At 49.3% G+C, this 26,161-nt stretch overlaps 1 protein-coding gene and 1 non-coding gene across 2 annotated transcripts; one reads left to right on the top strand and one right to left on the bottom strand.

Moving 5' to 3' along the window:
- Positions 1–5,780: 5,780 nt before the first annotated feature.
- On the top strand, positions 5,781–5,930 carry MIR202 (microRNA mir-202). Its single transcript, NR_105687.1, has one exon. It is a non-coding gene; the product is annotated as a microRNA mir-202 (primary transcript).
- A 9,751-nt stretch (positions 5,931–15,681) lies between these two features.
- LOC116422021 (transcription factor LBX2-like) lies at positions 15,682–25,367 on the bottom strand. The gene is made up of 3 exons (XM_031957078.1): positions 24,815–25,367; positions 24,301–24,587; positions 15,682–20,091 (listed from the first exon to the last, which is right to left on the bottom strand). The coding sequence occupies exons 1-3, from the start codon at positions 25,071–25,073 to the stop codon at positions 19,819–19,821; spliced, it is 819 nt and encodes a 272-aa protein (XP_031812938.1). The 5' UTR covers positions 25,074–25,367; the 3' UTR covers positions 15,682–19,818.
- Between the last annotated feature and the right edge of the window lie 794 nt (positions 25,368–26,161).

Raw genomic sequence — 26,161 nt, 5'->3', positions numbered from 1 at the left:
ATCCCAGATATCCTGGGGCCAAAAACAACAGCCGTGACCTTGTCCAAAGCCCTGCGATTGTCCCATCGAGCCAGGCACAAAGCTGAGTCACATGGGGCAATAGGGAGCCTGGGCGGGGGGAGGGGGCTGTTCCTCACGCCCAGCTTTCTGGGGCTGACGGAGAGACCCCAGGAGGGCTCCTCCCCAACAGCCCCCGGGTGACCCTCAGATTTGGGGGCCTTTCTCACATCGGGCTTTTGGAGCTGACGGGGAGACCACAGAAGGGCTCCTCCCCGGCAGACCCCTGGGTGACCCCCAGCTCTGGACACCAGCCCCGTTCCCTCCCCTGCGTTCCAGGCCTCTCAGCCAGCTTAGTCAGCTTGTCCAAAATGGTCCTCTATCCTCTGAGGCCCTTCCTGCCTTCTTGGAGCCTTCTGTGTCTCTTGCCCACCCTTGCTCCCCGGGCCAGGCAGTTGTCGTTTTTACCCTCCCCCCTCACGGGGCCACCACCCTGCTTCGGGGCCCCATTCCCGCCCGCCTGGCCTCCCTGCCTCATTTCCTAAAACACTTTGCCCCCCAAAAGCCTCTGCTTCAGACGCTTCCGCTCTGCTTGGACACGAGGGAACATGAGTCCTCTGGGGGAGGGAAAGGAGAGCCCCTGCCCAGGGCGGCCCCAGCCGGCCTCTGCAGTCTGGGAGGAGCTGGCCCCATGGCCGAGCCCAGGGACTGGAGCTCAGGGTCCTCGCCGCGTCCGCTTCTTGCCACCAAAGCTCTGGGCAGCGCCTCATGGCCGAGCCCAGAAACAACGCGGCGTCACTGGTGCTGCGAGGGGACGGTCCCCCGAGAGCAGAGGAGAGCGCGAGAGAGAGACGGGGGAGATGGACGACAGCAAGGGGCTAACGGCACATAGAGGGAGGGTCCTAGCAGTGGGCCGGGGGGAGGAGGGGGTGGCCAGGAGGGCATGGCTGGACTCCCAGCTCTTTGCCGAGGGTCAGGGCCATAGGGTGAGCAGTCCTGCACTCATGGCAAGCTTTCTGTGATGGCCAGGGTCATTTTCCCCAAGTTTCTCCCTTTTCTCTTGTTCATTATGGGAAGAGGCCCGGGAGACCGAAGGGAGGCTGGCATGGGAAACTGTAGGTAACGTGAACAACAAAGAAGGCCACGGTTTATTTGCCAAAATTAGCCATATTTCTGTCAGGGAGAGCTGCGGACAGTGCCCAGACCAAGGCCTGCAACAACGCTGGAAACGCCGTTGGGAATCACGGAGATGGAGAGAGACCTTGGAACCGGGGCTGTCCTGTCCTAACGGCAGCGGCTGAGTGGGCAGCAGGGGCCCAAGTGGGCAGCAGGGGCCTGAGTGGGGAACAGGGGCCCTCCACCTGCCCTGGGAGACTTCCTGAAGCACGGGAAACCTCAGGGCCAGAGACCTGAGCGAAGCCACGGAGGCCGATTTAGGGGCAGGGGAGGACACAGGCGACACCCACAGACCCGTCCCGTGGCCGTCCCACACGAGGAACGGGCAGCTCTTCCTGGGCGCCGGGAACGGCCTGTGTGCCCACCCACGCAGCCAGGTCTGGAGGAGCCCCGGCCCAAGCCTCTGGCCTCCCTCCTGCTCCTGTGGGCCTCCTCCTAAAGCATGCTGGGAGATGGGGACCTCAGACCCTCCTCCCCCCAGGCCCCTGCCCCCGCCTTTGGAATCCCCCCCCCCCCGCCGGAATCTTGGCTGGCTCTGGGTGCCCGCTTGGGGGCAGGGGAGCTGCCCAGAGCCAGCTCCCGAGATGTAGGGGTCCCCGGGCCGCAGCGCAGGGAGGAGCTCTCTGCCTCACTTATCAGTCCCTAAGCAAGCTAATCTCCCCCCATCACGGCCCCAGTTATCAGTCAATCGAGCATCTCCTTTGTAAAAGGCTCGAGCTTCCAAGGGAGATTGTGGAGGGAGCGGGCCTTTCTCCAGCTGCCCATTAACCAGGGGGCCGGCCCCCGGGGCTGCCCGGAGAAGCGGAGTGGGCGGCCCTGTGGGCCATTGTTCGGGGCTGGCCGGATTAGGGGCTGATCTCAGCATCAGGGAGGGTCCGGCAGGCTCCCGCAGCCTCGCAGGACTTTGGCCCTAGCACACAGACCAGCCCGAGTCTCTGGCAGCCCCTGGCGCGCCCCTGCGGGTGATACCCTTGCCAGCTTTGGGGGCAGCCGGTCACAGGGCGCCCCGGCCGCTTCCTCTGGTCAGCAAATCTGGGCCGGAGCGCGGGGCCTCCCACCCCCGCAGTGGTACCCAACAAGCAGGCAGCGTCCCCCTGTGCCCGGGCACTGGAAAAGCTGGCGGAGGCCGCCTCGGGGGCCGCGGGCCCTCTGGATTGTGCTGAGACCGGCCTGGGGGAGCCCAGGGATCTGTGTCCAAACCCGGCCCCGCGGCCGCTGTTCCACAGGCAACTTTTCCCAAGCCCCACAAAAGAGAGGCACTGGACAAGCGGCCTTTCGGCCCGGCCTGGGTCCCTGCCTCCACCGCACTCAGTCTGGTCGAAGCAAGATTCCAAAACCAGGAGGGGGGAGGCCAGAAATACGGGAGGGGGGAGAAGGGAAGGAGGAGGGATTGAAGGGGAGGAGGAGGGGGGGAGGAAAGGGAGGAGGAGGGGCATCCCCATCTGCCCGCGTCAATGGGTGCAATGATGACAATGGTAACTCAGATAGCATTTACGTGTCGGGCTGGCAGGAGGGGCCATGGTGCACAGAGCGCCGGGCCTGGGGCCAGGGACTGCCTCAGTTTCCTCCTCTGTCAGCCGGAGAAGGAAATCGCAAATGGCTACGGCGTGTCTTAGCCAAGAAAACCCCCAATGGGTCCCAGAGTCAGAGGGCCGAACCACGGGAACATTTATGGGGCGCCGACTGCATGCCCAGCCTGGGCCGAGGGCGCCATAATTATGATCTCGTCTGACCCTTACAACAGCCCCCAAAGGGCTTTCACTTGACTTACCCAGGCTCCCACAGCTGGGTCAAATCTGAACTTGGGACTCCTTGGCTTCAAGGCTCCTGCCCCACAATGCTGAAGGGCCGCCGGCAAGGGACATCCTGCAAAGGGAAGATGGGGGGGAGGAAGGGGGGGTCTATAAGGAGTCACCGGGTATGTGAAAGCCAGAGAGCAAAAGAGGCAACATGGCGGCCAGGCCGGGAGGAGACTGGGGTCGGATGCGGGGGGAGGGGGCTTCCTCTCAGTGGCCCATCCAACCGAGCATCCCTGCACTTCCGCCCCAAACGGCTCCAAGGGGACCCAGGAGCCATTGCTGGGAGCTGGCGGGGCCACGGGGGGGGGCATTGGGGCCACTGGGGGGGGGGCATTGGGCCTGGGCTGGAGGAGCCAAAATCCTGGGCTTTGCGGTGGGAGCCGAGCTAGGAGAGAGCCTGGAGGTGCTGAGGGAAGGGCGCTGAGCCCGGGGCAGGGGCCTGGACCAGGGGCCAAGGGGCAGGAGAGCCCAAAACACAGCTGGAGCAGCCCGGCAAGGGCTGAGGGAGGGTCTGAACTAGGCTGTGAGGGGAGAGAGGGAGGGGGATGTCGGATGGACAGAGGGGAGGGAGGAAAGCAGCGCAGACCATGAGAGGGGGGCAGGAGACTTGGAGGCCACTGGTGTAGCGGGGGTGAGGGAGAAGCGGGAAGGAGACTCCCAGACCATCGGGCACTGCAACAATGAGCCTGGAGCAGCTCTGAGGGACGGGCCCTCCAGCAGGGAGAGGGTCCCGACCAGTTCCAGCTGCTTGGTCACAGAGAGAACTGGCTACGCCCGGAGAGAACCATGGGAAGGGAGCGGCCCCAACCGGGCATCTCCACCCTGCTGTCCGCTTGCTTTTTGTGCCTCCCCAGGTTATTTCCCATCTTTCCGAGTCCCATCTCTCTTGTGCAGCAGGATAACTGTGGGGACACGGGCACATGTTGTGTCTAACACACACTTTAACATGTATAGGACCACCTGCCATCTGGGGAGGGGATGGGGGGAGGAGGGGAAAAGGTGGAACAGAAGGTTTACAAGGGTCAGGGCTGAAAAATTACTCGGGCACGTGTTCAGTCAATAAAAAGCTTTAATAAAAAAGAGGAGGAGCCCTCCCCTCCCCCCCAAAGTGGCGGCTGAGGGGGCGGAACACAGGGGCATTGCTGGATTTGCCGGACTTCCTGGGACAGGTAGGCGGTCCAATGGTTAGCGTCAGGTCTGGGTTCAAATCTAAGCTCAGACACTTATAGCTGCACGCCCCCGGCAGAACCCTGAACTTTGACCTCCCTTTTCTCAGCTATAAAGTGGGGCTGATAACAGCCCCCTCCTCCCAGGGACTGCTCATCTGTAACAAGGGCACAGTCAGTCTCCAGGCTTCAGACCTTCCTGTTCTGTGGGGCTTTTGTGGCAGAGGCAGCAGCTGTGGACCCCTGGGGTGGCCCCTGGGAGCCTCTGCTGAGGGCTTGGGCTGAACTCATGTGCAACTCATACTTGGGAGTCCGGGGGCTAGTCTGGGGACCAGTCCGGGGGCCCTGGGAGTCCGGGGGCTAGTCTGGATAAGAGAGGGCCTGGGAGCCTGGGGGCTAGTCTGGGAGGGCCCAGGAGTCTGGTGGCCAGTCTGGGGTCCAGTTTGGGGGCCTGGGAGTCTGGGGGTCAGTCTGGGGGCCCTGGAAGTCCAAGGACTAGTCTGGATAAGAGAGGGCCTGGGAGCCTGGGGGCCCTGGGAGGGCCCAGGAGTCCAGGGGCCAGTCTGGGTACGGGGGGACCCTGCCAGGTGCTGGCCGTCCAGCTTGGGCTGCAGACCCCCAGGCTCCGGGGCTTAGTCCAAGCCTGGGCAGAGCTGCCCCGGGCCGGAGTTTGTTTAGAAAGGGTTAACGCTCACTCCCTCTGAGCCGGCTAACCTTGAGCAGGGGCTGTGATAACAGAGCGGGCCTTGCTATCTCTCCCTGGGAGAACCCCCGAGGAAGGCCAGCTCTGCAGAGATAAATGCCCGCAGCCTCCCAGAACGCCAAGTTCTTCCTCCGATACTTTTCCCGGGCCCCTGACGCAAGCGGGGCGATAACTCTGGGCCCGCTGTCAGCGCCAGCCAATCAGCGCCTGCCTCCCCCGGGTCCCAGCAACCCGGGCCCCCCCCCTCCCCTGCGCCTCACGGCTGTCCCTCTGCCAAGTCTCTGCGCGGCGGGCACTGATTACGGCCGGAGGAACTGGCTACATTGTTTGAGCCGGCTTTGGCCAAGGTCTCGGGCTGGCATAAATTGAGAGGGGCCGAGGCGCTTCTTCAGCCAGTCAGCTCCTGGCTCCCGAGCAGGTAAGGTCTCCCGGGCAGCGGCCGCACTCGCCCTCTCTCACTTGCTTCCCTTCCTCCTTTCCCGCTTGAAGGCTTTGCAGGCCGGGCCCCCGGCTCCGCTCGTGCTCCAGGCGGCCCCGGCCAGGCCCCGTGCTCAGGTAAGGTATCGGCCCGGCCCGACTGCACCCAGGTAAGACGGACACTTTCCTTCCCCTGCCCGTTCCCCTCGTCCCCAGGCCAGGTGGAGCCCAAGGGGGCATCGGGTACTGAGGGGTGTGAGGCTGCAGGCGGGCGGCGGGCCTTCCGTTCGTCCCTGAGCTTTGGGGCCCCTGCAGGCGGTTGTGGCTCAGTGCTGGGGGTGGGGGGGGGCGTCGGGGAAAGGCTCAGGGGGCGTCGGGGAAAGGCTCGGGTGGTCCCCGCTCCCCAGGGGCCATGAGTCCGGGAATCTCTTCGGGGTGAAGGAGTCTCCCGGCCCCCGATCACCCGTGCTCTCTCCTTGTGACCCAGGCACCCTCTGCGGCCATCTCTTCGCATCGGTGCCAACCCAGCTCAGAATGGCTCGTGGTTCCTTTTTCCTATGCATATACTTCTTTGAGAATAAATTCTAAAGAGGCGTAGGGCATGGGAAAATGGGGCCACGGAGCTCCTCCTCCTCGTCTTCCTCGGGACTTCGGCTTCCTCCTCAGCGCCCTCCTCGGCCGGCCAAGCTCCTTCCTCCCCATCCTCCTCCTCCTCCTCTCCCCACCTTCTCCCTGGAGCGCCTGCGGACGTCCAGCTTCACCCCACCAGAAGCAGTAAGGCAAGGGGGGAAGCCCCGGGCCTCCCTCACCCTCCCCAACCCTCCCTCTTCCATTAGTCCCTTGGCCCCGAGACCCCAAGGTCCGGCCCTTTTCAGCCTCCTTGTTCCAGCCGTGGGCGTCCGGAGAACTCGGCAGGAAGATTCTCCTTCTGTTTCTCCCTCAGGTGGAGGTTCTGGGATGGACGGGACCGTGGGAGGTACTGGGCCAGAACCTGTGCTAATGGAGCTTTGGCCCTGGCCCAGGGACCTGAAGCCGACTCCAGCCCGGCCCAGCCGGGACCCCGGAGGGACTGGCTTCTCGGCGTGTGCCTCCCAGCCAGGCTTGGGGAGGCTCCTTCACATTTGAAATATTAATAAAATCACTCTCCTTCCTAAACCTGTGCGGCTTCTCTCTCATTTACTGGGTCTGGGAGGGTGGTATCAGGGCTCCGCAGACCCCAAGATAACAGGGGGTGGGGAGGGGGTGAAACACAAATCACCGATACTGAAGAGCAAGGGAGCGGAATTCGCTGTCCCCAGAAAAGTCTCTGGACAAAGCAAGGGGGTGGCCCCGGGGCTCAGTCTGGGCTCAGCCCTCAGTGATGGGAGCAGGGCCTACGACCCAGCCCCAGCTCCCGCATCCCAGCCCAGCCCTTCCCCCAGCCACATTTACAGGGGGAGGGGGGTTAGCCAGGCTGGCTTCCGAGCTTTGCTTTCCCAGGCTTAGTGTCTGAGGGACCCGGGCTCAGAACCCGGCTTTTGGGAAATCCCCTGGAGTCCTGGCCACGGAGCCAAAGGGACGGCAACCTCCTTTCTGGAGGCTGAGGGCAAAGCCTCTCCTACCCAAGGTGGGACCGATCGGGGCTGCCCCAGTGGGCCTTCCCCGGCAGCCAGGAAGAACCAGCCCACTGGCCTGCATGGGAGCCTGTGCCAGCCCGGCCCACACGGCCCGGCCCAGCCCGGCCTGGCCAATGACTTGCCAAGCCATGTGCAGGACCCCGTTCCCAGATGGTCTGGGGCGTCCGCCTCACTTTCCTTTGCCACAATCAGCCCAGCTTCCCGGAGGGGAAGATGTGGAGGGGCCCCAGTGGGGCAGGAGAGGGGACGTGGCTTTGAATTCCTGAGGGGTGAGACCGTGAAGGGGAGGAAAGTGGGTGGGAGAAGGGAAGGCACCTGGGGGCAGAGAGAGGTGCCGGTGTGAAGGGAAAAGGGCCATGTTTATTCCAAAGGGACTAGCGGGAACCAAGCTGACTTCTGGGAGACTGGATTCCTTCCACTGGTATTCAGCCTCACTGCTAGGCAGCCAAGGCAGCAGGGCAGGCCGGGCCCGGCACCAGGACCAGTGGGAACTCCTCCTCCTCCTCTTCTCTCTTTCCCTCTCTCTCCCTCTTCCTCCTCAGCCTCCTTCCCTCCTCCTCCTTCTCAGCCTCCTTCCCTCTTCCTCCTCCTCCTTTTCAGCCTCCTTACTTCCTCCTCAGCCCCCTTGGAATCACCCTCTGTCACTGATGAAGGGTCCAAGGGTGGAGTTGGACAAGCCGCTGCCTCGCTGACCCACGGCAGAAGCCTAGAATTTTAGAGCTGCTGAGACTGGGCAGTGTGACTAAGCAAGAGCCCCTGAACCTCCCTCCAGAGAAGGGCCCCTGCACCAGCCCGACATCACCTTCTATTGTGGAAGGGCTTTGCGGGAGGGGAAAGGGGACCCCTTAACCTGCTGGGCCTCCCCCCTGCCCTTCTCTGCCGACAGCCTCCGCTTCCGGGGAGTATTTTAGCCTCGGGGCAGAGAGGGGGCCCAGAAGAGAGCCCAGACCTTCCCAGAGGTGGGACAGGCTGGCCACAGGCCACACCGAGGCCCCGCAGTCCTTCGCTCAGGCGACCCCGGCTGCCGATGAACCGAAAGCCAGGCTCAGACCCCGCTGCTCGGGCTAATCCCGCTCGGCCCCAGCGAAGGGTGGGCACGCTTTGCCCTAGAAAGATCTGTGACAACATTGCAGAGAAGCCACACGGCGAGATGGAGGAAAGCCGGCAAAGCAATTCTTCATCAGCATTTCACTCCCGTAAATAGCAAGATTTTAAAAGGCTTTAAACACATTTCCTTTTGATTTGCTGAGGAGAATCACTATGGCGCTTATATGGAAAAAGCCACATGCTGGGGAAAATTCCGTGTTTTAATTAATCATATTAACCCTTAGAGTGATTAAAGCCCATACGTACTCTAGCCTTGAGTATTTCGAATAAACACTCATGCAGAGACTTTGTTTAGCACAGAAAAAAATAAAATAAAATAAAGAACCAAATGGCCCTTAGCAGAGAAAAAGGTCCCCCAACCCTGAAAAAAAAAAAAAAATCAACCCTCTCATTTCACTGATGAGGAAACTGAGAAAGTCATCCCTGGAGCAAGGCATAGAATCCAAATCCTCAGACCTGCCTCAGTTTCCTGCACTGTAAAATGGGAATGAAATTTGTACCCACCCGGCAGGCTTGTTCAGTGGGGATCAAATGAGGCAATATTTGTAAAGAGCTTACACAGTGCCTGGCACACAGTAGGTGCTTAATGAATATGCTTCCTTCCTTCTTGCTCCGTTCTGATTTACAAACCTTTGTTAAGAATCTATCTGTGAACCGCTAGTATCTAAATACAGACTGAACTTTATTATTTTTCACTGTTTTTTATTCTTTTTTCTTGTTGCTGTTCAAGGTTTCTTGTTAAAAAACACTAACATGGAAAGGTTTTCCCTGATCGTACGCGAATGACCTAAATCATTGCTTACCATCTTGAGGGAAGGAGACCAGGACAGAATTTGGAATTTAAAACATTTTTTTAAAAATTAAAAATTGCTTAAACATGTAATCGGGAAAAGATAAAATGTTATTAAAAAATTAAGCTGTGGGTACAAATTGTAAAAAATAAATAAATAGAAATTCAAAAGTCTGCTTTGCACCCAGAGCATTATTCTGACTTCTGGAGATCCACAAATCAAGCAGTTCCTCTCCCCCAAGCAGCTTCTGTCTCACTGGGGTAACCCAGCATGTATATCCAGAGTCTGTTCCCTGCCTGCCCTCCAGCTGCCCCAGGGGCTGAAGCCAGTCAGGCACCCCGACTGGGCTCGGCAGCCCTCCTCTGTCTCAGACCACATCCACTGGCTACCCTCCTCTAGATCTCCAAGGCCCTGCCATTTTCTCAACAGGGATTCCCAAAAATTGGTTCTTTGTCGAGAAGGAGACGTCCCACAGATCTGGTCCCCATGAGCCCCCAAAGGCTCGGCTCGCCCCCACTGCTCTTCTGGACCATTCTCCCTCAGCAGCTCTCCCCCGCCCCCCCTCTTGGGAGGTCATGCAGCCTATACCATTCCACCCCAGTACTGCTGTGGGTAGTTCCCCAATTTTTCCTGTTAGTCCCAGAATCAGCCCTTCCCTTTCCATGTCTTCTGCCGTCATCCTGGAGGACTTCAAGCATGGCGCTGGCGTCTCCTTCGGTGCCCCGATTTGTTTTCCTAGTTTGGTGCCCCCTCCGGTTCCCCAACCCCAAATGTGGGGTCTCTGGTCACTCTTCTATCCTTCCAGGGCTCTCACTCTTCCCCACCCTCACTGCCACTTCTAGCCTCCGACTCTCCGAGGACATCGACCACTTCCCCTCTGCCTCCATATAGCCCAATCCCCTAGTCTGATGCTTGACTTTCTTGCTGGCTCCTGCCGCCAGCTCCCTGCTCCCCTTCAGATTCTCGTCAGCCCTGGGGGAGCCGTGTCCCCCAAAGGTCTCAGGTAAGCTCATGCTGCAATGTCAACGTGAGATGGGGTCACTTGGGTGGTGTTTTCTCATTTTTTTCCCTTTGTGATCTGATTTTTCTTATGCAGTGAGACAATTGTGGAAATAAAGAGAGGAATTGCACATGTTTAATATATTGGATCACTTGCTGTCTAGGGGAGGGGGTGGGGAGAAGGCAGGAAACAAATTTAAAACACAAGTTTTTTGCAAGGGTGAATGCTGAAAATTATCTATCGTGTCTTGAAAATAAAAAGCTTTAATAAAACATTATTTCATTTGATCCTCACAACAACCCTGACAAGAAATGCTATTACTAAGCTTATTTTACAGATGAAGAAACCGAGGCAAACACAGATTAACTAATTGACTTGCTCAGGATCCCCCACGTAGTGTCTGTGAAGCTGGATTTGAACTCAGGTTTTCCTGACTCCAGACTAGGAGCTCTATCTACTGCATCACCAGCTGAGCCCCCCTCCAGGAAAAGCCATATAAATGAAGCTCCTCTTCTTGTTTACGAAGGATCATTTCTCCAGCAGGGGGCTGTGGAGGAATCCATCTCCAGCCTTCTCTAGACCAGGATCCAGTTTTCATTCTCCCTCCTGCATGTGACCTTGACATTTTGTCCAGCTGGCCACCGTCCATCTTGATTCCCCTTCCCAGCCAGTAAGGGCAACATTAAAAAAGGTTTGGTTTAACATTTATAATATGATCCAGAAGAGAATGGCCAAGTTAAGAAACACTGGTTGAGCCTTCCTTGAACTCTTCTGACCCTCACCACAATCCTGAGGGGATGTTTTCATCATCCTTATTTTCAGCTGAGGCCGCCGAGGCAGAGTGACTTGCTCAAAGTCATCCAGCTGGCAAGTGTCCAAGGCCGAATTTGAACCTAAGGCTTCCAGACACCAGCCCAGTGCTCTGCAGATTCCGGTACCCCCTTGGAGTCCTGGTGGGCAGTAGATTTATGATGCTTCCAGAGCTTTGGAAACCCCACAGCTGACCCTGTCAGTCTTAATCCACATCCACCTGGGCGATTTCTTTGTACATTTTTGTTGTTCTCTTTGCATTTTACATCACTTCTGTTTCCAAATACTCCTCACCCCAAATCCCCCCACTTCTCCTCCCTCCTCTCCCTAGCGTCCTCCTTTGTTAAAATATCCGAGTTATTTTACCTTCTGGCCCGTTAACTTGCCCTGCCTCCAGCCTCTCCCTTCCCCAAATTAGGACTCCCCCAATGCTAGGCTATTCACCTTCATCCTTAGTCCCTTTTGCCCACTAGTTCCACACCAGGAACTGAAGCAATGCCTGCTGTGGTTGCCCTTGAATTAGAGGTGGGCAGAGTGAGGGAGAGGGAGGAAAGGAAAGAGCAGAGCAGGAGAGGGAGGCTGGCACCTGGTGTTCATGAAGAGAAAGAACAGCTATCTTGGACCAGAAAGGGGGCCACAAGGCTTTGACATGTGCCTTGAGTGACTCTGCCACTCTCAACGTGGCAGCAGGGCTGATGTTTCTGCTCTGCTACTTAGTAGCCAAGTGACCTAGGAAAAACCACGGCCTGTTTTCTCCTTTGTAAGGTGAGGGGCTTGACCTTCACCAGGGCTTTCCCACTTTTTTGGGAATTGTCTGGCCAAATCTACAGACCTCTTCTCAGAATAGCTCTTTTAGCCAAATGGGATGACATGCAATACCCTTTGCAAATGTAAAATCCCAATATAATGCCAGCTGTTACTAGTTATTTACAGTATATTGATTGTGGGTCCTTTTCCCTCTTTTATGATCTCTTTAGAATACAGACCCAGTGGAGATCAATAAAATTGAAAGAAAACTCTTGAATTAATAAATAAAACTAAGAGTGGGTTTTATGGAAAAAAAAACCCAACAAAATAGATAAACCTTTAGCTAATTTGATTAGAAAAAGGAAAGAAGGGGGCAGCTAAGTAGCTCATCGGACAGTGTAATATTCTGGTTGGTTTTCTGGAGGTCTCTGGAACAGCCTTCTTTTTAATAGAATAATCACCAGAGAATAGCCAGGTGTTAAAGTCCAAATTCTTTATTGTCTCCTTCACAGTCTTGTCTCCTTGTCTGGGGCCCGGACTAGTTGGGTCTCAGTGGAAGAAATGCAGGAGGACAGGCCAGCCACCACAGTGGTGTGAGGTGGAGTGAATCTCTCCTTGGCTCCAAGAGCTTGAGCTCTTGCCTCCAGTCCTCTGTTTTCTCTGGCTCTGTCTGGACCTCCAAAAGGGCAGGAAGGAGGAGAGCCACCAGGAGCCTGATCAAAGATGGAATGTCTCTGGCCGAGTTTGTCCCAGCTTATATGCTCTATTTTAATGACATCATCATACATGTGAATCTTGTAGAACTATATTAAGTACCAAGTACATGTATTTGAACTAGAGAACTATTAATCACCATGCTATACTGGATATCAATTGTCTTATCAATTCAACTGACTTAACACCTTGTAAGAATCCTTGTTTTAAGCACAGAGTCCTGGCCCATAACAGAATAGAGTACCAGTCCTGAAGTCAGGAGGACCCAAGTTCAAATGTGGTCTCAAACACTTAATACTTCCTACCTGTGTGACCCTGGGCAAGTTACTTAATTGCCTCAGGAAAAAAAAAAAGAAAAAGGAAAGAAGAAAATCAAACTGTTAGTCTCAAAAATGAAAGGGAACTTTCCACCAATAAAGAGGAAATTAAAGCAATAATTAGGAGTTATTTTGTCCAACTATATGTCAATAAATTTAAGTGAAATGGAGGAGTACCTACAAAAATACAGATTGCCCAGATTAACAGAAAAGAAAATAAATTATTTAAGTAGTCCCATTTTAGAAAAAAAAAATAATAGAATAAGCTATTAACTCCCTAAGGAAAAAAAAAAAATCTTCAGGGCCAGATGGATTTACATGTGAATTCTATCAAACATTTAAAGAGCAATTAATTCCAATACTATATAAACTATTTGAAAAAATAGGGAAAGAAAGAGTCCTATCAAATTCCTTTTATGACATACACACGGTACTGATACCTAAATCAGGTAGGATCAAAACAGAGAAAATTATAAGCCAATTCACCTCCTGAATATTGATGCAAAAATATTAAATAAAATATTAGCAAAGCAATTACAGAAAGTCATTCTCAGGATAATACACTATGACTAAGTAGGATTTATACCAGGGATACAGGGCTGGTTCAATATTAGGAAAACTATTAGCATAATCAACTACATCAATAACTAAACTAACAAAATCATATGATTATCTCAATAAATACCAAAAAAAGCATTTGGTAAAATCCAGCACCCATTCCTATTAAAAACACTAGAGAATATAGGAATATATGGAGTTTTCCTTAAAATGATCAGTAGCATTTATCTAAAACCATCAGCAAACATCATATGTAATGCTGATGAACTAGAACCATTCCCAGTAAGATCAGGGGTGAAACAAAGTTGTACACTATTACCATTACTATTCAATGTTATATTAGAAATACTGGCTTTGGCAATAAGAGAAGAAAAAGAGATTAAAGGAATTAGAATAGACAACGAGGAAACCAAACCATCACTCTTTGCAGATGATACGATAATATACTTGGAGAATCCTAGAGAACCAACTAAAAAGCTATTAGAAGTAATCCACAACTTTAGCAAAGTTGCAGGATATAAAATAAATCCACATAAATCATCAGCATTTTTATATATCACTAACAAAAATCCAACAGCAAGAGATACAAAGAGAAATTCCATTTAAAATGTCTGTAGTATAAAATATTTGGGAATCTATCTGCCAAGGGAAAATCAGAAACTATATGAGCAAAACTATAAAACACTTTCCACAAAAATAAAGTCAGATCTAAACAGTTGGAAAAAAATATCAAGTGCTCATGGGTAGGCCAAGTGAATATAATAAAAATGACAATACTATCTAAATTAATCTTTTTACTTAGTGCCATACCAATCAAACTCTCAAGAAATTATTTTGCAGATCTAGGAAAAAATAATAAGTTTGGAAGAACAAAAGGTCAAGAATTTCAAGGGAATTAATGAAATAACTGCTAATGAAGGTGGCCTAGCTGTACCAGATCTAAAACTATATTACAAAGCAGCAGTCAGAAAAACCATTTGGTACTGGCTAAGAAATAGAGTAGTGGATCAGTAGAACAGATTAAGTTAACAGGACAAAACAGTCAATAACTATAGCAATCTAGTGTTTGACAAACCCAAAGACCCTAGGTTTTGGGATAAGAACTCACTATTTGACAAGATTGCTGGAAAAACTGGAAATTAGTTTGGTAGAAACTAGGTATTGACCCACATCTAAGATCATATACCAAGATAAGATTGAAATGGGTTCATGATTTAGACATAAAGAGTGATATTATAAGTAAATTAAAACATAGGATAATTTACCTCTCCGATCTATGGAGAAGGCAGGAATTTGTGACCAAAGAAGAACTGGAGCCCATTACTGAACACTAAATAGATAATTATGATTTTATTAAGTTAAAAAGTTTTCATACAAACAAAACTAATACAGACAAGATTATAAGGGAAGGAATAAACTGGGAAAATATTTTTACATTCAAGGGTTCTGATAAAGGCATCATTTCCAAAATATATAGAGCAGGGGTCCTCAAACTACAGCCATGGGCCAGATTCGGCAGCTGAGGACGTTTATCCCCCTCACCCAGGGGTATGAAGTTTCTTTATTTAAAGGCCCACAAAACAAAGTTTTTGTTTTTACTATAGTCCGGCCCTCCAACAGTCTGAGGAACAGTGAACTGGCCCCTTATTTAAAAAGTTTGAGGACCCCTGATAGAGAGAATTGACCCAAATTTATAAGAATTCAAGCCATTCTCCAATTGATAATCAAAGGATATGAACAATGTTCAGATGAAGAAATTGAAACCATTTCTAGTCATATGAAGAAGTACTTATCATTATTGATAAGAGAAATTCAAATTAAGACAACTTTGTGATACCACTACACACCTCTCAGATTGGCCAAGATGACAGGAAAAGATAATGACAAAAGTTGGAAATGTGGAAAAACTGGGACACTAATGAATTATTGGTAGAATTGTGAATTGATCCAACCATTCTGGAGAGCAATTTGGAAGTATGCTCAAAGGGCTATCAAATTGTGAATACCCTTTGATCCAGCTATGGCTCTCTTGGGCCCATATCATAAAGAGATCTTAAAGGAAGGAAAGGGCCCCACGTGTGCCAAATTGTTTGTGGCAGCCCTTTGTGTAGTTCCAAGGAACTGGAAACTAAGTGGATGCCCATCAGTTGGGGAGTGACTGAATAAGTTATGGTATATGAATGTTATGGAATATTATTGTTCTGTAAGAAACGACCAGCAGAATGAATACTGAGAGGCCTGGAGAGACTTACAGGAACTGATGCTAGGTTAAGTGAGCAGAATCAGGATATCATTTATACACAGCAACCATAAGATTATACGATGATCAATTCTGATGGATGTGGCCCTTTCCAACAATGAGATAATTCAGGCCTGTTACAATAGTCTTGTGATGATGGGAGCCATCTATATCCAGAGATAATTGTGGGAACTGAGTGTGGAACACAACATAGTATTTTCATTTCTTTTGTTGTTTGCTTGAATTTTATTTTCTTTCTCATTTCTTCCTTTTTGATCAGATTTTTCTTGTGCAGCAAGATAATTGTATAGATATATATGCCTATATTCGGTTTCCATATATTTTTACCATGTTTAACATATATTGCATCTAGAGGAGGGGGTGGGGGGGAAGAGGAGGAAATTGGAACACAAGGTTTTACAAGGGTCAATGTTGAAAAATTATCCTTGCACATGTTTTGAAAATAAAAAGCTTCAATTAAAAAAAAAAAAATACAGACCCAGTAGACACTGCTAGATCGAAGAATATATTTTATGCCTTTGGGGCATAGTTTCAATTGCTCCAGAATGATTGGTGATCCCAATATTTTGAGAACACAAGTTGAGGGATCACAGATGAAGATAAAGAACTGACTTCCGTTCAAATGGTAACTGTCATTATGAGATTTGTCTGTGAGCCTGGCCTGGGTTTGAAGCTAGGACGGGAAGAAGAGGAATGCTTATTTCTGAAAATGAGTATGCTCAACCCACCCGGGCATGTCATGTCCATGTCCTAAAGCCTAGATTCTGCTAGATGAGGATTCCCAGAATCTGAAGTCCTGGCCTGGAGCCCAAGAGGGGAAAATTATTCTCACTTTGTACCCAATGATCCTTGAAGAATTATGCTTTCCTGGACCTGGGCCAAGAACCCCAACTGGGTGAGAAGGCGCCTCTTATGCCCATGGACTGGGGCCTGAAAAAGCAACTGTTTTTAGCTGAAAGTAATGAAATGTGATTACACAAAGCAGCAGCAAAAACAAGGCCTTCGGATAGTTTGGGGTAGTTTTGTCTGAACTTAGCTAAGGAAGCCCAGTCAAAGCAATTTATTCTCCTCCCCTCCAAAAAATCCGCAAAACAAAACATGGAAGGTTTTGGAAGCCTGCTCAATGGGGAGGGGAAACCAAGTGAACATTCAGTCTTCAGAACACTTGATGGTGAAGCAAACCTTCTGCCTGCCCATTGGCTAAGAAGTGTGGGACCAGCAGTATCAGTACTCATTTTCAGATGTGGCCAAACTTGACTCCACTTACTGTATACAAGAAAGGCTTCTACAGCCCAAGAAATGAACATAAAGTTCAAAGCAAAACCATTAAACCATTTTTAAGGCACAGGAGGTATGTAGTCAGTCCATACAGTGCATGGGAGGCTTTGAACTGAATCGACCCTGGAACCATCTGGGCAATTGAGCAGATTCTGCCAATGATGTTTCCTCCAGTGAGAGGAGCTGGGTCTGTCCAAGGTGCTGAAATTCTCCTCTCTGGAGAAGAGGCACAGGAAGTCTGTCTCTGTCCTGGGCTCTCCCCTGGTAATGATGCCCTGGGAGCCCTTACCTAAGAAGGTTGACAAGGGGGATTCTCACAACAGCCTCGAGTAGGAGGAACTCTGCATTTACCACCCAGAGACCTAGACTGCATCCTAAACCATGCAGCTACCTGCGAAATGAGCAAAGTACTTGTATTAATGATCTCAAATTCTGGCCAGGGCCCAGCTCCTTGCTGTTCATGACCACATGGGTAAATCCTAAATTTGTGTTGTTATTTGACCTCTGGGAGGTCATTGGACCTGAGCCCCAGGCTCTTCATGGGGAACTGAGGCCCTCAGGAAAATGGGCAAAGTCGTTAGTGGTAGTCCGGCTTGGACCTCTCATTTTACACATGATGAAACTCATACAGTCCATCAAGTTAAGATGCCTTGGCTCAGAAGGCCACAGACAGATAAGAATTTGAATCTGGGTCCCTCGATTCCCAGTCTTGCGCTTTCTCTGCATTTTCTCATCCCCTTCATTACTTGTGCTGCATATCTCCGTAAGATCACTATGATGTGGCAGTCCGGCGTTTGGAGAACTTGGGGGAGGGAAAAGGATTCACCTTAGGAATGGGCCCTGCTGGTTCTGCAGCATTTAAAACTGTCATTGAAACCATTTGCATCATCTGCTTTTGGGCAACAAGACGCTCAGGTCCCCTTCTATCATTCCATGTACATGACCGTTGTGTCATCATTCTGACTCCATTCCTTCCACTCTTCTGTCAGCTGAGACAAATCTGTCTGCATTTCTTTGACTACCTCCCATCCTTCCATTCTCATTGGGCCAGAATCTCCTATTTGATGCATTTTCCAATGAATACTTTGATCGTTTCCAATTATTTCTTGTCATAGATGTGCTGCCACATATTGTGGTATGTATTAAAAGTCTCTTACTGTACCCTTACCACCCCCAACCAAGACCTGCCAAATCTCACCTGTGCAATATGTCTCAAATGTACCCCCTTCTCTCCTTGGCCATTGCCTGGTGCGACATCTCCCACCTGCAAAAAGCTTTTTGGTGGCTCTACCTTCCTATATCCCTCCACGCTTCAGTCCACCCTTCACTCAGATGTCAAACTGATTGATCAAGGAGTTAACCAATCAATAAACATTTACCACAAACCTATTATATGCCAGGCACCATGTTAATCAGTAGGGATACGAGAGGCAAAAGACAGGATCTACCCTCAAGAAGCTCACAGCCTGATGATGAAGACAAGTGTAAACCCATATATACAAAAAACTCAGTACAGACCAAATAAAAGAAATAACAGAGAGAAGGCACTAGAATTAAGAGGAGGTGTTAGAGGCTTCCTCAAAAAAGGGGCAGCAGTTGGGAGGCAGAGTTGAGAATTCCAACATTCTGTGTACAAGGGACAACCAGAGGTAAGATGGGATGTCAGCACAGAGATGTCAGTGAAATCCACAGGAGCTGGTGAGATCACCAAGGGAAACTGTACAGAGGGAGAAGGGAAGAAGAGGGCAAAGACCCGAGGAACAGTCTGGATGAGATACAGCCAATGAGGGGGCAGAGAGATAGGAGAACCAGGAGAGAGGCTTCCCCAAAACCTTCTTTCAAGGAGAGGACGACGAACAGTGTCAAAGTCTGCAGAGAGGTCCAAAAAGATGATTACAAAAAAAGCTCATTGGATTTGACAATTACAAGATCATTGGGAACTTGGTTAGAAGTCAAATTTAACAGGTTAAGAGAAGAGACAATGGAGGCTCACAGTGTGGACATCTCAAGAAGTTGACCAGGTCACCCCTTTATTCAAACTCCTAACAATAAACATCCTGCACCACTTCCAGGATGAAATTTTAAATCCTGTCTTAAGGACATAGGACTTCACGGACTCTGGTCTCCTTGGTTAACGCACAAAAGCCTCCATTTCCTGGCTGGGAATTTTCACTGGCTGTCCCACATTCCCAAGACACCCTCCCTCCTGATCTTTTGACCCCTGGCTTCCCTCAAGTCTCAACTCAAAATCCTTCCTTGAGCAAGAAGCCCTTCTCAATCTCCTCATCCTCATGCTAGGACTCTCTACTTTGTCTGGATTTTATTTGTACCCAATTGTTTGTATGTGGTCTCCTCTACTAGATTGGGGGTTCTATGAGGGCAAAGCAAGGGAGGGTTTTCTTCATTTCTTTGCACCCTCAGCCATTAGTCTAATGCTTGACACGGTAAGTACTTTACAAATGTTTGTTGACTTTATTTTTGCCTTTGCCCCTCTTGCAACACATGTCAGAACAGTAAGTTCTGAGTTATAGGATATGAAGATGTTCAGGCTCTTTTCTCCCATAATTACACATTATTTTCCAAATGTCTTGACCAAGTCATAGTTCCATATAATAATAATGCATGCATTTAAAAAAAATTTTAAATTTTTATAAATAAAATGATTTGGAAATTTAACACCAGGTGTGTCTAGGTAGAGGATGAGCTCCTTAAGAGCGGGGTTTTTTTTATTTTTTACTTTTTTATCTTAATTGTCTGCCTAGGGCCCAGCTCACATCAATGCTATTATAATTCTGAACTTAAGAAGAAAAGGAAAATGACTCCCACATGTACCTTTCTAAATTATCCTGTTTATGTCATCTTTGTGGTTTTTTCTTTGGGGGGGGGGAACCCAATCTTTAAATTCTTTCTTTTCCTTCCCCAGTTGAGGGGAAAAAAACCCAATTCTCTCATTCTTTTAGAAGGTGGGCAGAATATTTCATCAGCAGAGCTCTGAGTCATCGTATCGAGTACAGGTCTTAGGTCTTTCAAAGTTATCAGTCTTTACAATTGTATTGTTATTGCATAAGTTGTTTTGTTTTTGCTCATCTCGTTTGGAATTGATTCATACCAGTTTCCCCCAAACTGTCCCTTTTGCTCTTCTTTGGTACAATAATATTTCGTTACAGTCATGTGCTATAAATTGTTTAGCCCAGTGATAGTGACTCTCTCATAGTCACATGGTCACACAAAATTCTTTCTTGGATGTCAACCTCCCTGGGCCTCGGTTTCCACAACAGTAAAATGATGAAACTCTAGAGTAATGACCCCGATCCTCTTCAGAGAGGCCAACACACCCCATAAAATCATCCCAAAGACCTTCATTAGAAATTTGGATGGTGATGAGGCATTTGCAATCCCAGAGCCTGAAGATCTCGAGAATCATAGAGAGAATGGTTAAAGCCAGGGATGCAAGTGGGCGGGAGGACCGAGTTCTGCCCACATAGAAAAGGACAAGTGTGACTGTCAGGCTGTAGTCTCTCCTCAGGGCTAACCATAGTCCAGAAAGGGTTTGACTGAGTTGGAGCAAGGAATTGTGCTTGCTCTTGGAGTTGTCTCTTAAGCTTCTTCCTTCTGTTCTGGAACCAGATCTTGACCTAAAAAGGCAGGAATAGAGAATTAGATCTGTCTCCCGTATGTGTGAAGCCTTGGGTTGGACTGGATGTGTGGCACCCGAGAACCGGCCTATCTGTACCGACCACTTAGCTGGGCGACTTTGTCATGGAGTCGTTTCAATCGTGTCCAACTCTTGGTGACCTCATTTGGGTTTTCTTGGCAAAAATACTGGAGTGGTTTAGCATTTTCTTTTTCAGCTTATATTATAGATACTGAGGGTGAACTGACTTGCCCAAAACCACATAACTAGTAACTATCTGAGGTCAGATTTGAACTTGAGAATATGAGTCTTCCTGACTCCAATACTGGCATTCTATCCAATGTTCCATCACGGGCCATTTGGTACCTTTCTGGGCATAGTTCTAAACTGCTTTCTAGAATAGCTGGACTAATTCATAGCTCCACCAAACAGCACATTAAAAATGTACCTAGACTGGCTACAAAATAAATAAATAAAGACCTGGGAAGAGAGATGAACTGATGCAAAGTGAAGTGAACAGAATCAGGAGAACATTGTACACAGTAACTGCAATATTATTGTACAATGAACAGCTGTGAAGGACTTAACTACTTTTATCAATACAACCTTCCAAAGCAACTACAAAAGATCCATGATGAAAAATGTTCTCCATCTTCAGAGAGAGAATTTAAGACTCTGGGTGCAAATGAGCAGATTCCCCCTCCCCCCCACTTTAATTTTCCTGCTTCCCCCCATCCCAAACATGGATAATACAGAAATACATTGCATGATTTCACATGAATAATTGATATCATGTTTGCCTTCTCAAGGGTAGGAAAAGGGTGGGAGAGAGCCTTAAAAAACTTAAAAATTAAAGTGAAATTTTTAAAACTGAATTTCTAATGAAATAAAGATATAATTTGAAAACAAAATAACGACAGAACACATAAAATATCAAGAAGTCAATCTACCCAAACCCACTCAAAGACCTTTAGGGATGCAATGATAAAATGTTTCTTAAGGAAAGAAAAGGGGGAAGAGATAAGTTGGTACCAGCCCTGGATTTGGGAGGATCCAAATTAAAATCTGACCTGAGACATAACTAGTTCTGAGAAAAGCAGGAAGGAAGGAAAGGAGAAAGGAAAGGAGGGAGGGAGGGAAGGAAACCTTCCTAAGTCAGGAGCAATCAGTGTTCCTACTAGAAAGCAGTATGACAGATATTTGGTCTACACCAGCATCTTTGCCACAATCAATTTCAAATGGCTGATGTGGCCCGAATTATGCCATAAGAAAAATGAAGAAGCAGACCACATATTTTACTTAACTATGGCAGGCAAATGAGTTAATTCTTTCATCATAAAAAGGATCAGAGACAATTACAAAAGATCCAGTTGTTTTTCTATGAAATTGGAAAGGTTTTAAATGAATAACATTACTTCAGCTATGTAAGAGAACTGGGCAACTAAGCAAAATCTTCTGGCAGTGGAAAGAGCCTCATATCCAAATAAGACTCAAAAGATATTTTTTCTTTTTAAAAAATTAAACATCTTAATTTTATTTTAAATTTATGGAATAAAACAAACACTTCCATAATATAGCTTAATAAAAAAGATGAATTCCCATGAAAATAAGTATAATGAACAACCTTCTATTCCTTTTAAATATATAAAATTATTATATATTGCTTTTCTCCCCTCTCCCCAACTCTACAAATGGCTACTATTAGACACAAATAGGTACGTGTATGCGTGTGTGTGTATGTGTGTGAAAGTATTCTATACATCCTTCTATTCATCAGTTCTTTCTCTAGATGCAGATAAGAGATTCATGTGTCTTTTATTGTTAATTTAGATATTTATAATAGCAAAAACTTATTTATTTGCTAAAAGGCATTCTTAAAATAGTATTGCTGCTACTTTATACAATCTTCCTTTGCTTCTGCTCATTTTGCTCTTATTTCATACAAGTCTTTTCATATTTTTCTGAGATCATTGAACTCATATCGTCTTTACTAATCATGTGACTCCGAGCAGGTCTTAGTTCCAATTGCCTTGTCAAATTAAAAAAAAAATAATAATAATGACAAATTGTTTAGCTATTTCCCAATGAATGGGCATCCTGCAATTTCCAGTTCTTTGCCACCACAAAGAAAGCTGCTATAAACATTTAGAACACAAGTTCTGTTCCAGTTAGTAGCAGGCTAATTATATTCGCTTCAATTATACTAAATATAAAAGGTTTTATACAGATAAAAACAAATGTCACCAAAATCAGAAGGAAAGCAGGACATTTGGGGAAAATTTGTAGGCAGTTTCTCAGAAAAAGATCTCATGTTTCAAATATATAAAGAACTCTTGTCAAATTTATGAGAATAGTCATTCCCTTATCAAAGGGATATGGCCAAAGGATATGGACCGGTAATTTTTCCAGAAAAGAAATCAAAACAATTTATAGTCATGTGAAAATCTATTCTAAATTATAAATACAAATTAAAACAATCTTGAACTAACTCTTTACACCTACCGGAATGGATAAAACAAGTAACAAAGTAACAAATGTTGGAAGGGATATGGAAAAATTGGAACACTAATTCATTGTTGGTAGAATTGTGAACTGATCCAATCGCTTTGGAAAAACAATCTGGAATTATACCTCCAAAGTTATTAAGCTGCCTCTATGCTTTTACCCAGCAAAATAAAACCAAAAGGATATGGGCAGTTCTCAGAATTGCCAACAATTAATCCCCAATGTAACATGTTCCAAATCACTAATAATAATAAAATGATCTTTGTTGCCGAGGTCAGTTGTATCCAACTCTTTCATGACCCGGCTTGAACTTTCCTTGGCAAAGATGCTGGAGCGATTAGCCATTTCCTTCTCCAGCTCATTTTATAAATGGAGAAACTGAGGCAAACGAACTTTACCCAGGCTCTTACAGGTAGTGTCCAACATTATATTCACTGTGACATAGAAATAAAAACCAAAACAAAATTTTTTTTCTAGACAAAATCGAGATTAAGTGATATGCCCAGGGTTACACAGTTAAGAAGTATTCTGTGTTTGAGGCTAGATTTAAATTCGGGTCCTGATTCCCTGGCCGCTGTGCTATCCATTGCCCTATTTAGCTGCCTCCAAAAATTTTCTAAAATTTCATCCGGCACTCCGAACATTTGGCAAAGAAAATAAAAATATAACTACATTGCTGGTACACTTTAAATTATTGGAATTCTGGGGGAAAAAAAAAAAAATCGAGGAACCATGTGACGAAAGCTCTGAAGTATCCATATGCTTCCTGGGCTAAGAGACAAATAACAGGACAAGGTAGAACCCCAGTCTTTTCTAGAGCCCCTTTTCTCCTTAGCAGAACTGCAAACAAACTGGATGAGCAACAAACGAGCAAGATAGAACTGGACTGTGGCTAGGCAATGGTGCCCAGTGGGAGGTATGCTCGGATGGACTGATCAAAAGGAAATCAGCAAGGTAGTCCGGCAGCCCCAGACCTCAAACACACAAAACAAAGCGGCAGTGGGCATCGGAGCCACTCGAGATGGTCACAGAATAATAATTATTCTTACTCAATTTAAAAAGCCGATGAGCCGAGTGGTCCCAGCACTCGCACAGAACCCCAGCAGCCGACTTCCCTGGCTAAACCCACAGCAACTAGGCCAAGGCCTTCCGAACAAAAAGCACTCGAGCAAAAGAGACCGCCAGGTCGGGTTCTACAACAAAGGGGGGTCGGACTAGGGCAACTAGATGAGCACCCGCAGCCAACACAAAGCTCCATCGCTCCAGAAACAAATAGAAGCGAGAACCAAAGGACTTTTCCAAACAAGGGGGGGGATGGTTTCACAGCTTAAACGAGGAAGCCCGGATCACAGAAGATGAAAAAAAACCAATTTTGATCACATACAATTCAAACACCAGAGGAGAAGAAGCACCAAAGTAGTTCATTTGAGAAGAGGAAAACGTAATGGCGCCCGGGGGGAGGGGGAGGGAGGAATTGTGCTGGCCAAGGTGCCATTTCCCAGTTCCCAACGTCGAGGAAGGGCGGGAAGTGGGAAGGTAGCCATTGGTTCAAGCGGCCCTCCCTCAGGGGAGGCCCTTTCCACACTCCCCGCTTTTCCCCAGGGGAAGCTGGAGGATGGCGCAGGGGTCACCCAGCCCAGTCCGCGGGACCTCTCCCGGGCTCTGTGAGCCTGCGGGTTATTTCCCGTCCAGGCCGCTCACTGACCTGGGCCTCGGTGATTCTCAGCTCCCGCGCCAGGCCGGCCGTGTCCTCCAAGGAGGGGTACGGAGCTTTCTGGAAAGCCTTCTCCAACGTGCTGACTTGCCAGATGGAGAAGACGGTCCTGCTCCGGCGCAGCTTCGGCCCGGGCCACGCTCGCTCCGACGCCCACCGAAGCGGCGACTGCGGGCTGGCCTCGGGCCCGGCCTCCGCCTCCGGAGTCGTTCCGCCCTCGGGGTTGCTGCCGACTGCCTCCGGGGCTCCAGGGCCGGCTCTGGGCCGGGTCGCCGCAGCTGTGAGAGACAGAAGAGGGTTAGAAGGCGGAAGGATGCGAGCGAGGGCCAGAGAAGGCCGGGACGCTTCCTGCAACGAGCTCTAAGCAGATACTGCCTCCCCCTCCATTCCCCCCCCCACCCCCCGCCCCGGGCCGATGGTAGCCTGAGGTAGCCTGATCCGCCCTGCCCGCACTTCCCGGGAGCCCATCCTTGAGTGGCCCACAGACGCTCCCTCTCAGACTCACCATCGGCGGCGGGTGGTGTCTGTGGCGTCGGTCCCGGCCGCCCTGGGATCCCGCACCCGCTCTGGGGCAGGGGGAGCGCCCGAGGGACGGCCACGGTGCTGTGGGAGCCCCGGCCCCGGTAGACTGGGGCCGGGACGCAAGGTAGGTAAGGCCTCCGGAGAGGGGGCTCAGGGGCAGCCCCAGTGGGAGGGCTCCATGCGCTCATGGCCGGAGTCCCCGGCTGCCCGGCATCCACAACCAGCTCCCCAGCCGCGGCCATCCTCCCCAGCCGCTAAGGCGGGGCCTTCATTATAAGTGGGCTGAGTAAGTGGGGCATTGATGAGGGTGGAGGCTCAGGCCTGGGCCCGGAAGACGAGGTTTGCCCAGGCAGGTGAGCGCCGAGGCTCCTCATCCCAAAGATGGCAGTCCGGGCCCCACGGGATGGACAAGTGTCAGCCCCGGAGCAAGGCCCAGGGATTGGGGGGCTAGCTTCAGCCCCAAGGCAAGGCCGCCCCGACTTTGTGCTGGGTCCTCCGCAGGCCTTGTTCGGGCCTGCCTCCTTTCCACGGCTCAGATGCCCCTCCCAGGATAAACTCATCACTTCTAATCTAATCACCCAGCCCCTGAGTTTTTAGCTTTTTATTTAAAAAGTCTGTGCGTAGTTTTTAACTTTTACCCTTGCAAAACTTTGTTCCAATTCTTTCTCTCTCCCTCCCCCTCCTTCCCCCTTCCTCCCTCTCCCCCTTCCCTCCCTTCCCACTCTTCCCCTCACCCCTCCTTCCCCCTTGTCCCCCACTCCCTCTTCTCCCCACCTTCCCTTTCTTCTTTAGACAGCAAATAATCCAATATTATGTTAAACCTGTCAAGCTGCTGATTAAAACCTTGATTGACGCCACCTGACAGGGATCACCACCTGGTTCTGGAGGGCTAGACGCCAAACTCCTTCCCTTGTAGGGGCAGAGACCCAGCTCACTTAACTACTCTGCAGCTGCTTCTCTGATTGCCTTCAACTTCTTAGAACAAGATGGGGAGGGGGGGGGGTAGCCCCTCAGTGCCCCATCCTATCCCTCAGCCCCTCCTGTCCTGCCTGCTCTTCGCGTTGTCTTCAACACAGTCCTACTAGATTGGAAGCTCCTTTTATAAATAAACAAACAAATAAATAAACAAAGCTTTTCTTTTTTATTAATTGCACCTCCAGAGCCTGGCACATAGTAGGCACTCAATAAAAATTTATTGGATTAAATTGCTGAGACTCCTTGGTTCTCAAAATGGTTCATCACGGGACTTCTCCCTCCTGCCTCTAACTGCACCCTTCTCGTTTCCAAAGATTTCCCCTCCTCCTTTAGCCCATCAGCTACAGCTTCCTCT

Source organism: Sarcophilus harrisii, chromosome 2 (genome assembly GCF_902635505.1).
Source record: "Sarcophilus harrisii chromosome 2, mSarHar1.11, whole genome shotgun sequence".
Taxonomy (NCBI): Eukaryota; Metazoa; Chordata; class Mammalia; order Dasyuromorphia; family Dasyuridae; genus Sarcophilus; species Sarcophilus harrisii.
This window is presented reverse-complemented; position numbering and strand designations above follow the sequence as displayed.

Coding starts and splice junctions, on each gene's coding strand:
- LOC116422021 (XM_031957078.1), bottom strand. CDS start 25,073: ATGGCCGCGGCTGGGGAGCTGGTTGTGGATGCCGGGCAGCCGGGGACT. Junction 24,588..24,814: donor GACACCACCCGCCGCCGATG/GTGAGTCTGAGA, acceptor TGTCTCTCACAG/CTGCGGCGACCCGGCCCAGA. Junction 20,092..24,300: donor TGAGAATCACCGAGGCCCAG/GTCAGTGAGCGG, acceptor CTGCCTTTTTAG/GTCAAGATCTGGTTCCAGAA.